At 46.5% G+C, this 12,754-nt stretch overlaps 1 protein-coding gene across 1 annotated transcript in view; it reads left to right on the top strand.

The window, feature by feature from the left end:
• ADAM22 (ADAM metallopeptidase domain 22) overlaps positions 1–12,754 on the top strand; it is a 253,471-nt gene that overhangs the window by 168,317 nt on the left and 72,400 nt on the right. Inside the window, 1 exon segment of the mRNA XM_044292767.1 lies at positions 1,456–1,546. Within this exon segment, the coding sequence (XP_044148702.1) occupies positions 1,456–1,546 (91 nt within the window).

Here is a 12,754-nt window from a genome sequence, read left to right as displayed (position 1 = left end):
CGGGCTCGGCCGTGTGCATGAGGCCTTACTGTGTTCTCTGCCGCAGCTATGTGAACAGCTCTGTGCTCAAAAACATAAAAGCAGCTTTTTCTGCCTCTCTCAGAGCAGGAAGTCCCAGCACCACCTGCAGCTTCCTGAATACACAAGCTTGTCTATGTACGTGCAGTTTGGGCTCCTTATAACCGTTCCCATGTAGAATAAGTCAGCTAGGCTCGGGCTACACGGCGACAGCCGTCGTGGCCAGGTTTGCTGAGTAGCGGTGATCCCATAGCAGTGGATGGGATTGTTGCACCAGTTGCAAGATATTCAGCAGTGTTGGATGTCTTGCAACTAGTGTGGCGATCCCATTAATTTCTCAGCTTAGATCATTGGTGATAATTTCTCAGCTCACAAGGGAACTGGTACCTTTGTTCTGACATTAACCATCAGCAAAAACGCAGTTTTATTCATATGCAAATGAGGGCTCGCAAGTGCCCAGGGGTGGCGTTTGGGCTGTAGGTGCCCAGGCCGCTGTGCTTTCTCACATTACTTCTCCCCAGCCTCTTGCTTGGCTCGCCGTGTAATAAGCCCCTTGCGTCATCCAGCCCAGGCATTGCTACATGCAGTGTGCATGCGCCGGCGGGCAATTCACACACTCATTTTTAATAGTGGGATTTTGTCGCTGACACCGCCCCAAAATTTGGATGGCAGCTGCGTCGTTCCTGCCTCCCATTTTTTTTTTTAATGGTGGGCGGCGCTGAAGATCACGAAAGGACACAACACAGTTGCAGCTTTAAACGACCTCTCTGAGATCTTCAGCTTTGCCTCCCATTGAAAAGAATAGGAGGCAGAAACCGTGCGACCGCCGGCTGGAAAAAAAAACACAGTTTGAACGGCCCCTAAGAGAATAAATAGCCATGTTGACTACAGCAACCAATCAGAATTCAGATTTTATCTGGTCCACGAATTAGAAAAGCACGGTCCGCTTTTTTTTCAAAACAGCAGTAGACGTGGTTGTGTGTAGTATCCAAGCTCAGCTCCGTTCATGTCATTGTCCCCAGGAATGGTATACTGTGCTGCAAGTGAGTGGGACAATGCTACAGTAGCCACAAGCATGCCCTACTAAGCCAGCGTTCATATCTGCCGCAAGCTGATTCCGGACCAAAATCTGTTGCTGAAACCCAGCATTTATGCCGGACAGTGGCTGGACACCTCTACGGATAATAGGAACTGTTGGATCTGCTGCTGGAGATGTGAACGAGGTCTTAGGCTGCGTTCACACAGTCAGTGTTTGATCAGTGATTTTCTTTGGTGATTGTGAGCCAAAACCAGGAGTGGGTCTACAGCATGGAAAGGAAGCAGTGCTTGCCCGAGTGCCCTGGCCTTGCCCCCGCCGATCAGATATTGATGGAGGTACTAGAGGGGGCGAGTGATGGTCCTAAATACAACTTCCTCTTCTTCTTCTTCTCTTCTTAGTTTGGGAGGACGGATGTCATGGCTATCACTTTGGCGCAGTCTCTGGCTCATAATTTAGGCATTTTCTCAGATAAAAAGAAGCTGCGTAGAGGTAAGTGATCTAAATTTACCTTCTGTATTATGTGCAATACACCAGCTGAACTACAGGGGGCATATACCTAGTGCTGACATAAGATGTGTATAGGATTCGTGTATCACTCAGCTTTTCAATAGTCCAGTTCTTAAAGGGGTTCTCCACTTTGGAAATCCCTGAATCTTAGAAGGGTCCCTGGACAATAAACTGATCACAACCTGACCTCCCGGCTGAGAATCCCAGCAATCGGTTATAATCTGAGCGGAAAATCCAGCTAAGTGTTCAATTCCCCTGTAGCGCCACCACAGGGGAAAGTAAGCATTGCACGGTGTCCATTCAGGTCAGTGGTTTATCTGTAAAAATCAATGAGAAAATCCAGCTCTACAGGAAATACTTTATGATGCGGTAAAAACTTTCCAGTCCTCATACGCAAGAGACAATCTCCGCGTTTCGGACCCTCATGTTTCGGTCCTTAATTATGACATAAATAACAAATATCAAGCAGTTTCCTATATACTCCTCTTGCACCAATCCATAATGGTTTAGGTGTCACATGATCAGAAACTACCTAATAAAATCGGAACACATGATATTCTTTTAAAAACTTTCGCAATCTAATAAAATCAAAAAATCTCTAATAATGCAATGCTCAGCTGCAAACATGTTGTCACTTGTACTGCAAGATCAAGTCGTGTCTTTTGTTTAAACCTGTGGGAAAACACGTACTGGAACATCCAGAAAGCTTCTCTATTGAGGAGCCTCCTCTGATGATCGCCACCTCGCAGGGTAGCTGTAAGGGCTGTTTCACATAAGCGGATGCCGTGCGTGACATCCGCTCCGTGTATGACAGCCAAGACCCGATGCAGACTGCAGAGGCACGGAGTATTAACATGACTGATAATGCTCCGTGCCTCTCTGTGACCTCTTTACTACGAAATCACGGTGACAACTTTATCTCACCGTGATTTCGTAGTAAAGAGGTCACAGAGAGGCACGGAGCATTATCAGTCATGTTAATACTCCGTGCCTCTGCAGTCTGCATCGGGTCTTGGCTGTCATACACGGAGCGGATGTCACGCACGGCATCCGCTCGTGTGAAACAGCCCTAACCCTTTCTATGCCTTGTGTAGTCAGGGCTGAAAAAAGTGCAGACTGGCAGCAGAGACGTTCCGTGTCTTAAATGGGGTATGTCTGAGAGATGTTTTCTTATTCTAATGTTGATCTCAGTTGTTGGGCAGCCTACATATTGAAGTGAACAGACCTCGCATGTAATTAAATACACGGCAAATTTAGTGTTACACTAGTGTTTTAATCTCAAATTTCTTGCCATTTGCCGTCGATTCAAAGGTTCTTCCCACTTTCATGTGGCTGCAACAAATGCATCTACCCTGCCCACACTTACACTTTCCTCCGCTAGTCAGCCAAGTCAGTTGTATTTTGGGAGTTTCAACGTATAGACTAGGGCTCAGCATATTTCCCAGCGTAGGCGCCCGACGTGCCACACATTTAATGTCGCTCTTTGTGAACTTGGACCAATTCTTGTCATAACTCAGTACAGGAAGACGCTTCTTAATGATTTGACATAAACTCTTCACTGTAACAAGTAGAGAACATGATAGCTTTATCTTTAGGCTACTTTCACACTTGCGGCAGAGGAATCTGTCAGGCAGTTCCGTCGCTGGAACTGCCTGCCGGATCCGTCAAAACGTATGCCAACTGATGGCATTTGTAAGACTGATCAGGATCCTGATCAGAATGCATTGAAATGCCGTATCCGTCTTTCTGTCATCCGGAAACCGGATCCGGCATTTATTTTTTTCACCTTTTTTTTGCATGCGCAGACCGGAAGGACAGATCCGGCATTCTGGTATTCTGGCACTAATACATTCAGGCAAGTCTTCAGTTTTTTTCACCGGAGATAAAACCGTAGCATGCTGAACTGAAGCCATCCTGAAAGGATTGCTCTCCATTCAAAATGCATGGGGATATGCCTGATCAGTTATTTTCCGGTATTGAGCCCCTGTGACAGAACTCTATGCCGGAAAAGAAAAACGCTAGTGTGGAAGTACCCTTAGATTATATTTGTCTAGTTTATTTTTATTTTTTTTAAACTCGTTTTATTAAAGGAGAATAGCACAAGTATGGTACATGCAAGACATAGTCACAACCTACGCAGGGGTCAATGATGAAATGCAAGGTTATCACAGTTACATAAATACAAAAGCATGTTGGGAGTCTTAGATAGAAGGTTACATAATAATGGCTGGGGTTGTAGATAATTTGCAGGTACATAATACATAGATAAGGGGCATCTTGTCAGTTACAACAGTATATACAGTGTGAGCTCACTATTGATAAGATAGAGGGTCAAGGAGGGTCGTCTGCTGCCGAGTACATATGTGTAGTGTGCAGGATCAGCGGGCATGCGCACCAATCTCCCCAGACTTTATGAAACTTTTGTGGACAACCTCTATGCTTGTAGACAATATTCTCCATGGAGACTGCATGATTTACTAGGGAAATCCACTGCCCTCTTGAGGGGGGTCTATCCCCCATCCAGCGCATGGCTATTGCCTTCCTGGCCAAGAACAGCGTCTAGCCAAGGAAAATTCTGTGATAATGCGACCAGGACTCCTCGTCTATAACCCCCAATACACACAACTTGGGACATAAAGGTAACGTCACAGGAACCATGGTTGAGAGGACCTCCAACACTGAGGTCCAGAACTGGCGAATGAGCTCGCAGTCCCACATCATATGCCAGAAGTTAGCACCATCTACATCGCACCTGTGACACCTAGTATGAGCAAGTCTTCCCATCTTGTGTAGTCTAGTGGGGGTGATTATCCTGCGGTGTAGGATAAACAGCTGCACCATTTTATTTATAGAGGACGACACTTTAGTTGGGACTATCAAAGCCTCCTCCTAGTCTTCAGGAGACAGAAAGGGTATTGACAGCCTCCACTTATCCTCAACCGTCAACGGGATCACTGTCATACGACAGTTAAGCAAGTGCGTATACAGTACTGACACAATGCCCCATGGCCCCTGAGACCTCAGAACCCCAATGACGGGGTAGTTAGATATGCTCTTTTTCGCACCCTGGAATTGCGCCTGTAATGCATGCCTCAGCTGGAGGTATCTGAAGAAGAGAGTGCGAGGCACCTGGAATTTCTCCTGAATCTGTGGGAATGAGCGAAGCTGATCATTCTCATATATATCTCCCAGCGTAAGGACACCGTGCCGTCTCCACTCAGACACTCCTTCCAGCTGTGCCAAGTGAGGGAACATGAAATTGTCCCATATGGGAACTGCATCAGGCAGGTCTTTGTATACATTTAACTTAGAAGCCTGCCAGACTTGATGAGCTAGGTCAGTGATGGCTAACCTTGGCACTCCAGCTGTGGTGAAACTACGACTCCCAGCATGCTCCATTTATTTCTATAGAGTTCTGAGAGCAGCCAAGCAAGGGGCGCATCTTGGGAGTTGTAGTTTTACCACAGCTGGAGTGCCAAGGTTAGCCATCACTGAGCTAGTTTGTGAATTGAGAGGAGTCCTCTGCGCAGATGGCCGGAGCCCTCCAGGACAGGCCACAACGTGGATACACTCAAATGATCATGTAGATAGAACTCTGCATTGGGTATTGAGGCATCCGTGATCCAACACCTCAGGAATCTCAGTTGACTCGCTATAAAGTAGAGAAAGAAATCTGGAAGAGACGCACCTCCCTGCAATTTCGATCTCTGCAGGACTGATAATGAGAGCTTCCTTCTGGCCTTGCCCCAAACAAATGAAGCGATTAGAGCGTGAATACGTTTAAAAAATCCCTGGGGTACCGGTGTGTGTGGGACAACAGGTATAGGCCCTTAGGTAACAACACTATCTTTACTAGGTTCAGTCTCCCCATGGTGGACAATGGGAAGGTTCCCCAGGTTTTCATCTTTTCTTGAAATACAGATTCTAGGGTTCAATGTTCAGGGTGTAAGAAAGATGCGGCTCTCTTGTAATTAATACCCCTAGGTATTTAAATCTATCAACTACAGGCAGATTGTGGCGATGCGCGGGCCAGTCGTGTGACCAGAGGGGCATGATGGCAGACTTGGCCCAGTTTATGTACAGCCCAGAGTACCAACCGAAACGCTCTATGATCGAGATTGCTCTGGGAAGAGACACTTCCGGATCCGACATAAACAAGATCAAATCATCCGCATATAATCCTATTCTGTCCTCTTTACCACCCGCACTTACACCTACATATACCTGATCCTGTCTAAATCTAATGGCCAGATGTTCTATTGCTATCGCGAACAATAAAGGCGACAGTGGACATCCCTGTCTCGTGCCTCTATGTAGGGGGAACTTGTCAGAATGACTACTGTTAAGCTGGATATTAGCAGTGGGGCTCTTGTACAGCGTTTCAATTCATTTAATGAATTTGGGACCAAAGCCAAAGCTCCTAAGCGCGGCCAACAGGAAGGGCCATTCTAATGAGTCTAAGGCCTTGGCAGTGTCTAGAGAGGCCAGGGCCCATTTTGCCTTCTCAGATGCACCTATCTGCATTACAACCTGAGCTCTCCTTATATTATCAGAAGTGGATCTGCCAGGCATAAAGCCCGATTGATCAGTGTGGATTACTGATGTGATCACCTTGTTCAATCTATTAGCTAGAATCCTGGTCAGGATTTTATAGTCCAAGTTCAAAAGGGAAATTGGGCGATAAGATCCACAGTCCAGCAGATCCTTGCCGGGTTTCAGAATCACTACTATAGTGGCATCATACATAGAATCCGTCAAGGATCTGCGGGAGTGCGCGGCTCTGTACAAATTCAAAATCTGTGGACCCAGGTTTTCCACATATCTAGAGTAAACCTCAACCGGGTGGCCATCTGGGCCAGGTGCTTTCCCTGACGGGAGATCCGTGATGGCTCGCGTTATCTCCTCCAGTGTAACATCCTCCTCCATAAGACCTCTATCCAGGTCATCTAGCCGAGGATGGGACATTTCACTAATGTATGTCTCCAACTCATGCCCTGAGTATGCAACAGCTGAGTTATATAAATCCCCATAAAAGTGTCGAAAGCTCTTCAGTATGTCTTCCACCGACTCCGCCATATGCCCATCAGCATCCTTTATGCGGAGTACTGGGGGAGCCATATTGCTGCAATTTCCCGGTCTGGTTGCCCGTTTCAAACGACTGTTGCTTAAGGAAGAAAAGTTTCCTTTTGCTCCTTTCTTCCAAATGCAGCATATACCTTTTCCCTCTGGAGAGCCATTCAATTCTACGTTCCTCAGAGGGGGACTCGGCGAATCCCTCTTAACATAGGAAATTGATGACTTGAGGCACCCCCTGAGATATGCCTTCATGGTTTCTCAAAGCAGCAAGGCATCAGTTGAGTCACCCTGAACCTCCAGGAACATCTTCAACTGATCTGGAATTCTGTCGTTCAAGCCGAACAGAGACAGCCAGAAAGGATGTATACGCATTTTACAGCCCTTGCCGGCAGAGTCAGTCGGTTTTAGCTCTGCCAAAACCGGTGCATGATCAGAGGGTCCCTGAGGCCCATAACGTATCTCAACCTGATCAGTAAATACCGTGGCATTATCGAGCATGTAATCTATCCTAGACAAGGCACCTCTGGCTGGAGTGAAGCAGGAGTATTCCCTTGCGTGCGGATTCCTAGCTCTCCACATGTCTATCCAGCCCATCTCCTGAGAGATTCTAGCGAGAACCGTGCCATCCCTTCCTGACCCATCCCCGTCGCCTCTAGTGCTAAATCTAAGTTCTCATTCATAACCTGGTTAAAGTCCCCCATGCAGAGTAAACGAGCAGTAGGGTATTGAACCACAAAGCCCGTGACTGCCTGCAGGAGGGAGAGAGAGCCGGGGGGGGGTTATATATGTTGACAATCACATAAGGGACATTGTTGATGTGCACATGTAGAAAAATGTACTGTCCCCCTGGGTCCACAACAGAGTTGTGATGCTCACACCTAAGGCTTTTTTTTTTTTTTTAATCAGATAATTTTTATTATTATTATCATCAATTGTCTTCCAAATCAAATATCCAAGCATCAAAAAGACATTGGTTACAAAAAATAAACGTGTACAATATTACTCATACATGGTGTACACAATGCATATCTTATGATTGTAAGACATTACAAGCGACAATTTCCAAGGTCAAATAGGATTCTTAGGATTCTTATAGTAAACCTAATCCCGTACCCTCCCACCAACAAATATCCCTATAAACTCACCCCCCTCCCAAACCCTCCAAGAGCAGGACATAATTACAATAGGAGCATTACTACCTCACTTTTTTTTTTTCCTATATCGGCACCGTACCAATGATTTTGGTACTGACTAATAACAGTAGTTTCAAATTAACTATATTTCCATACAGTTATAGTACTCAGCCCACGAACTCATATCACATCCCTACGCAAAACTATCACCAGCTGTCACTAGCAGACACACATCATACATTCCACCAGCCGAAAACTGCACACCTAAGGCTTTTATGGACCAATAGGGCGACCCCCCTGGAGTGGGAACTACCATAAGCATTAAAGTGTTGGGCCCAGGGCTCCTGTTGCCCGTTTCTGGAGTCAGATGGGTTTCCTAAAGACCTACGATATGTCGGTTGAATGAACGAATGTGGGAGAATACCGCAATAGAGGTGGCCAATCGCAGCGCTCAGCTCATAACCTGAAAGGCTTTTTTCTCTCTCAGGCTATGAGCTGAGCGCTGTGATTGGCCAGCGCTACAGCATGGGAGAATGAGACGCCGGCAGGTTCAACTGGGTGGAGCCTAACTATGAAGATACGGGAGGCTATAGCGGGAGAACGGCGCGGCGCCCAGGTATAACAGTAAGTGCAGGGGGATCCCTGGGCGCCTCTCTACATGTCTGTATAGTTAGTTTAGAAGTTTTATTCTAGTGAAAGGTCCTCTTTAACAGTGACAACATGAAAATGTCGGATCCAAAGCCGACTAACATAGTGGCCCATATCTCGGGGACCTGCATAGCATAGGTAAATGTAATGACTACGTAGGTCGCGCACCCTCCCTCTTCGGCAGAGGTATGTTAAACTGCCAACACTGATAAACAACAGCGGATCACATAGGCAAAGCGTCCAGCATTGTGAGAGGAGATAGCCCCCACGCGCTTAAGAAACCTCTCCTGTGAGTCCAACAAGACTGTCACCAAGTAGATGGGGCATTAGGTAAACAAATAGCATATTAAGACTTGAAAAGTCACTAACTATTGCAAGGAATCAGCATCTGACTCAGGGAGTTGTCAGCCATGGCCCATTGAAAACAGGAAAGAGGAGAAAGTAATACTTGCTGATAGTGTCCAAATGACGCGGTCAGGGCGCCCTGATTTCCTTGAGGCCCATTCTTCTGCATCTCTAGGATCATTGAAGAAAACAGTTTTGTCGCAGTCTATCACCCTGAGTTGCGGTGGGTACGCCATAGAATACAAGAGGTTTAGGTCGCGAAGGCGGCGTTTGACCGCAACGAATGTGGCTCTTCTCTTCTGGAGGTTAGCGGAGAAGTCCGGGAACAGGGAGACACGTGCATTGTCGTGTCTGATGTCTCGCTTGTTCCTGTCCTGGCTGAGGATGAGATCCCTGTCTCTCCAGTTTAGCAGTCGCGCCAGCAGGGGTCTTGGAGGAGCCCCAGGTGGGGGAAACCTGGCTGGGACGCGATGTGCCCGCTCCACAGCATATGCAGGAGAAAAAGGCGCCTCTGGAAATTGCTCCTTGAACCAGGATTCCAAGAAGGCAGCGGGATCACGGCCCTCAGCTTTTTCCGGAAGGCTCAGGATCCTTACATTGTTGCGGCGGGACCCTTTTTCCAGGTCATCACATTTCTGCTGCCACTGACCCACAGAGAGCTCCAGCTCCTGCAATTTCCCCGCCATTGGTCTGGTCAGATCTTCCAGAGCAGACACGTGGTCCTCAGTGTTCTTGACCCGATCTCTCAGCTGCTGCACATCATGGCGGAGCAGGCTCACATCCACTCTCACCTCCTCCAGCTTCCCTGTGAGTGAGGACTGACACGAGGAGCTCGCCACTAGCTCGTAGGCAGCTTTTAAAGTAAATTCAGGCTCAGCGATTTCTTCTGCTTCCACCTGCTGGGTGACCACCGCGTGCATCTGAGTGGCGGCCGCGGCGCCCTTTTGGGCCTCTGACCGGGCGAATTCTTTTAGCCGCTCGGCAGCCGCTTGCGCCTTGTTGGGACCCATATTCGGTGTGCGGGGTCTTCTGCGTCTGCACACCGTCCACTCTGTTCCGGGAGTCGGCAGCTTGTCAGGATGGAGCAGGATCGATGAGGGATAGCGGAGCTGTGCTCAAACGCGTTCTTACATGCCGGCTGCTGGTCACGCCCCCTTGTCTCGTTTATTTTTATTAGTATTTTTGGGAAAGATTAATGATTTTCTATCCAGTGATAATGCAAGATCCTTACAGCCTAGCGTCCTCTTTGGGGCATATAGGCTGTGCTCCAACCTTTTTCTGACCTTATTAGACTCCTTCATAAATGTATCCGCATCAAGACATTGATTTAGATAAGCAAGGAAATATGGTATGGCCGCTACATCACCCGACCATATAAACAACAGGTCGTCAATGTAACGGCTATACCATCGTATTGACTCAGAAAAAAGATGCGTGTCCACGAGGAGGAAACGCTTCTCCCACCACACCATAAAAATATTGGCAATTGATGGGGAAAACTTGGCCCCCATGGACACGCCTGACCTCTGCAAATAATATACATTGGCACTGAGTTTCATCTTAACATTTTGGAGGAAAATGTAATCCACCTCAAACAGACCAAATTCAACAGGGACCTAATGGATTACCAAACTAATACTGGACTGAGTCTAAGATGAATACACCTCGTTACATATTGAAAAAGAATCAAACTAAAAAGAAGCATATCACCAGGATCTCCTTTATCTCTACGGAGATGGAGTCCTCGGACTCGGCATCTGAAAACAGTCAGAACTTTTCTAATCTGCATGCCGAATTAGCACCTATCTGCTGCCCCAGCCTTACAACACAAAAGGTCTTCCAAAAACGAAGAGCGGGCAGGAAACACAGGAAAACATCGACGTTGTCCATCTCGTCACAGGAGGATGTAGAGGATCTCCAAGTTATTAATCTTTCGGGGACTATATTATCACAGGATCAATTGAAAGTTCTCAAGAAGGTTCTATCTTTTTCGCCGACATTTCATCTTGACTTGTATCAGACCATTTTAGATGTTATTAGGCTAGCCCGCAATCTGACTCTAAAGAATCACTTCCAAATGGAAGTCAATGCTAATAGTGAATTAATGCCGTGCGGTGAATCTACTGCCATCATTCCCCTCGAAACAGTGGAGAGGCGTAATCAGGACATCTCAAGCGTCAATATGAGTTTTAGGGAAATGATACAGGTCTGCTCTCTACAGGAAATGCGCACAGAGCGGGGAAGCGCTGCAGCTACTCATACTTCTTTAGATTTCAAAACCACAAATCAGTATTTTCATTCCTTGCAGTCACGCTCCCCTGCTCTAGATCGCTACCAAGAATTAGTCGAGAGGGACCTTTGTCAATTACAGGACGTTTATGACGTGTTCATAATATGGTCCGGCACAGAGGCGCAGTGACGAGATTTTTTGATCTACCTCAACCATACTAACAATATGAATATGAGATTTACGCTTAATTATGGAGGGACATCCCTAGAGGTTTTGGATGTGCTTGATGGAAGATTACAAACTAGCAGGTACCGCAAACCATCAGCTACCAATTCTCTATTACACTATGGCAGTTTCCACCCGCGCAGTGTTAAAAAGTCCATTCCATATAGTCAATTTGTTCGCTTAAAGCGCATTAACAACACACAGGACGAATACGCCCGACAGGCACAAGAACTGAATGAGAGGCTGTTGCTAGGGGATACCCCGAGCATGAGGTGGATGGCGCCAACAAGAAGGCGGCTCTGCAGACGCAAGATCAGTTACTACGTAGGAAAATAGTTGATGCGCTGGATCGCAAAGAGAGATTTGCATTTGTGTTTACATTTAGCCCGGTGGCGGATTTGTCATACAAGACAATTGGGATATGCTTAAAAATTAGGAAGGTTTGCAGGGTCTTACTGAAAACAGACCCCTTACTACGTTTAACCGTTGCCACACCATTAAAGGGGTTGTCCAAGTTATATTTATTGATGACCTATCCTCGGGATAGGTCATCCATATCCGACACCCGGCACCCCCGCCGATCAGCTGTTTGAAGAGAAGGCGAGCGCCGCGCCAGCGCTGCCTCCTCTTCACTGTTTACCTTCTCGCCGTTGAGCCGGTGTAATTACACCCAAGCCGTCCCATTCATTTCAATGCGGATGCGGACCAAAACAACGGCCGTGAGCATAAGGCCTTACTCATATTTATCAATTACAGGGATAGGATTAGGAATAATGCCGGTGAGGATATTTTAGTCCTGAAAAGAAATAGAAATATGTCCCCAGGTGAATTTAAGACCCTGCAAGAACTAAAACGGAGACAGGGTTTGATTATCAAACAGGCTGATAAGGGGGGGGAGTAGTGCTAGACAGTCTCATATATAAAACACAAGTGGAGAAAATGTTAGCTGACATGTCAGTGTACACAATCCTCTTTCATTATTTCAGGAGGAAATCTCACATATTTTGGCCAGGGGTTTGGAGATGGGAATTTTCAATCAGAAAGAAGTGGATTATATTTATGCACATCATCCAATTATTTCAAATTTTTCATGCGCTGCCAAAAATTCATAAGAATATTTTTCCCTGATTGCCGGATTCCTCTGCCGCAAGTGTGAAAGTAGCCTAAAGATAAAGCTATCTTGTTCTCTACTGGTTACAGTGAAGAGTTCAGGGACATATGTCAAATTATTAAGAAGCGTCTTCCTGTACTGAGTTATGACAAGAATTGGTCCAAGTTCACAAAGAGCGGCATTAAATGTGCGGCACGTCGGGCGCCTACGCTGGGAAATATGCTGAGCCCTAGTCTATACGTTGATACTCCCAAATTACAACCGACTTGGCTGACTAGCGGAGGAAAGTGTGGGCAGGGTAGATGCATTTGTTGCAGCCACATGAAACTGGGCTGAACCTTTGAATCCACGGCAAATAGCAAGAAATTTGAGATTAAAACCTATCTGAAATGTAACACTAAATTTGCCGTGTATTTAATTAC

This window comes from Bufo gargarizans, chromosome 5 (genome assembly GCF_014858855.1).
Source record: "Bufo gargarizans isolate SCDJY-AF-19 chromosome 5, ASM1485885v1, whole genome shotgun sequence".
Classification (NCBI taxonomy): Eukaryota; Metazoa; Chordata; class Amphibia; order Anura; family Bufonidae; genus Bufo; species Bufo gargarizans.
This window is presented reverse-complemented; position numbering and strand designations above follow the sequence as displayed.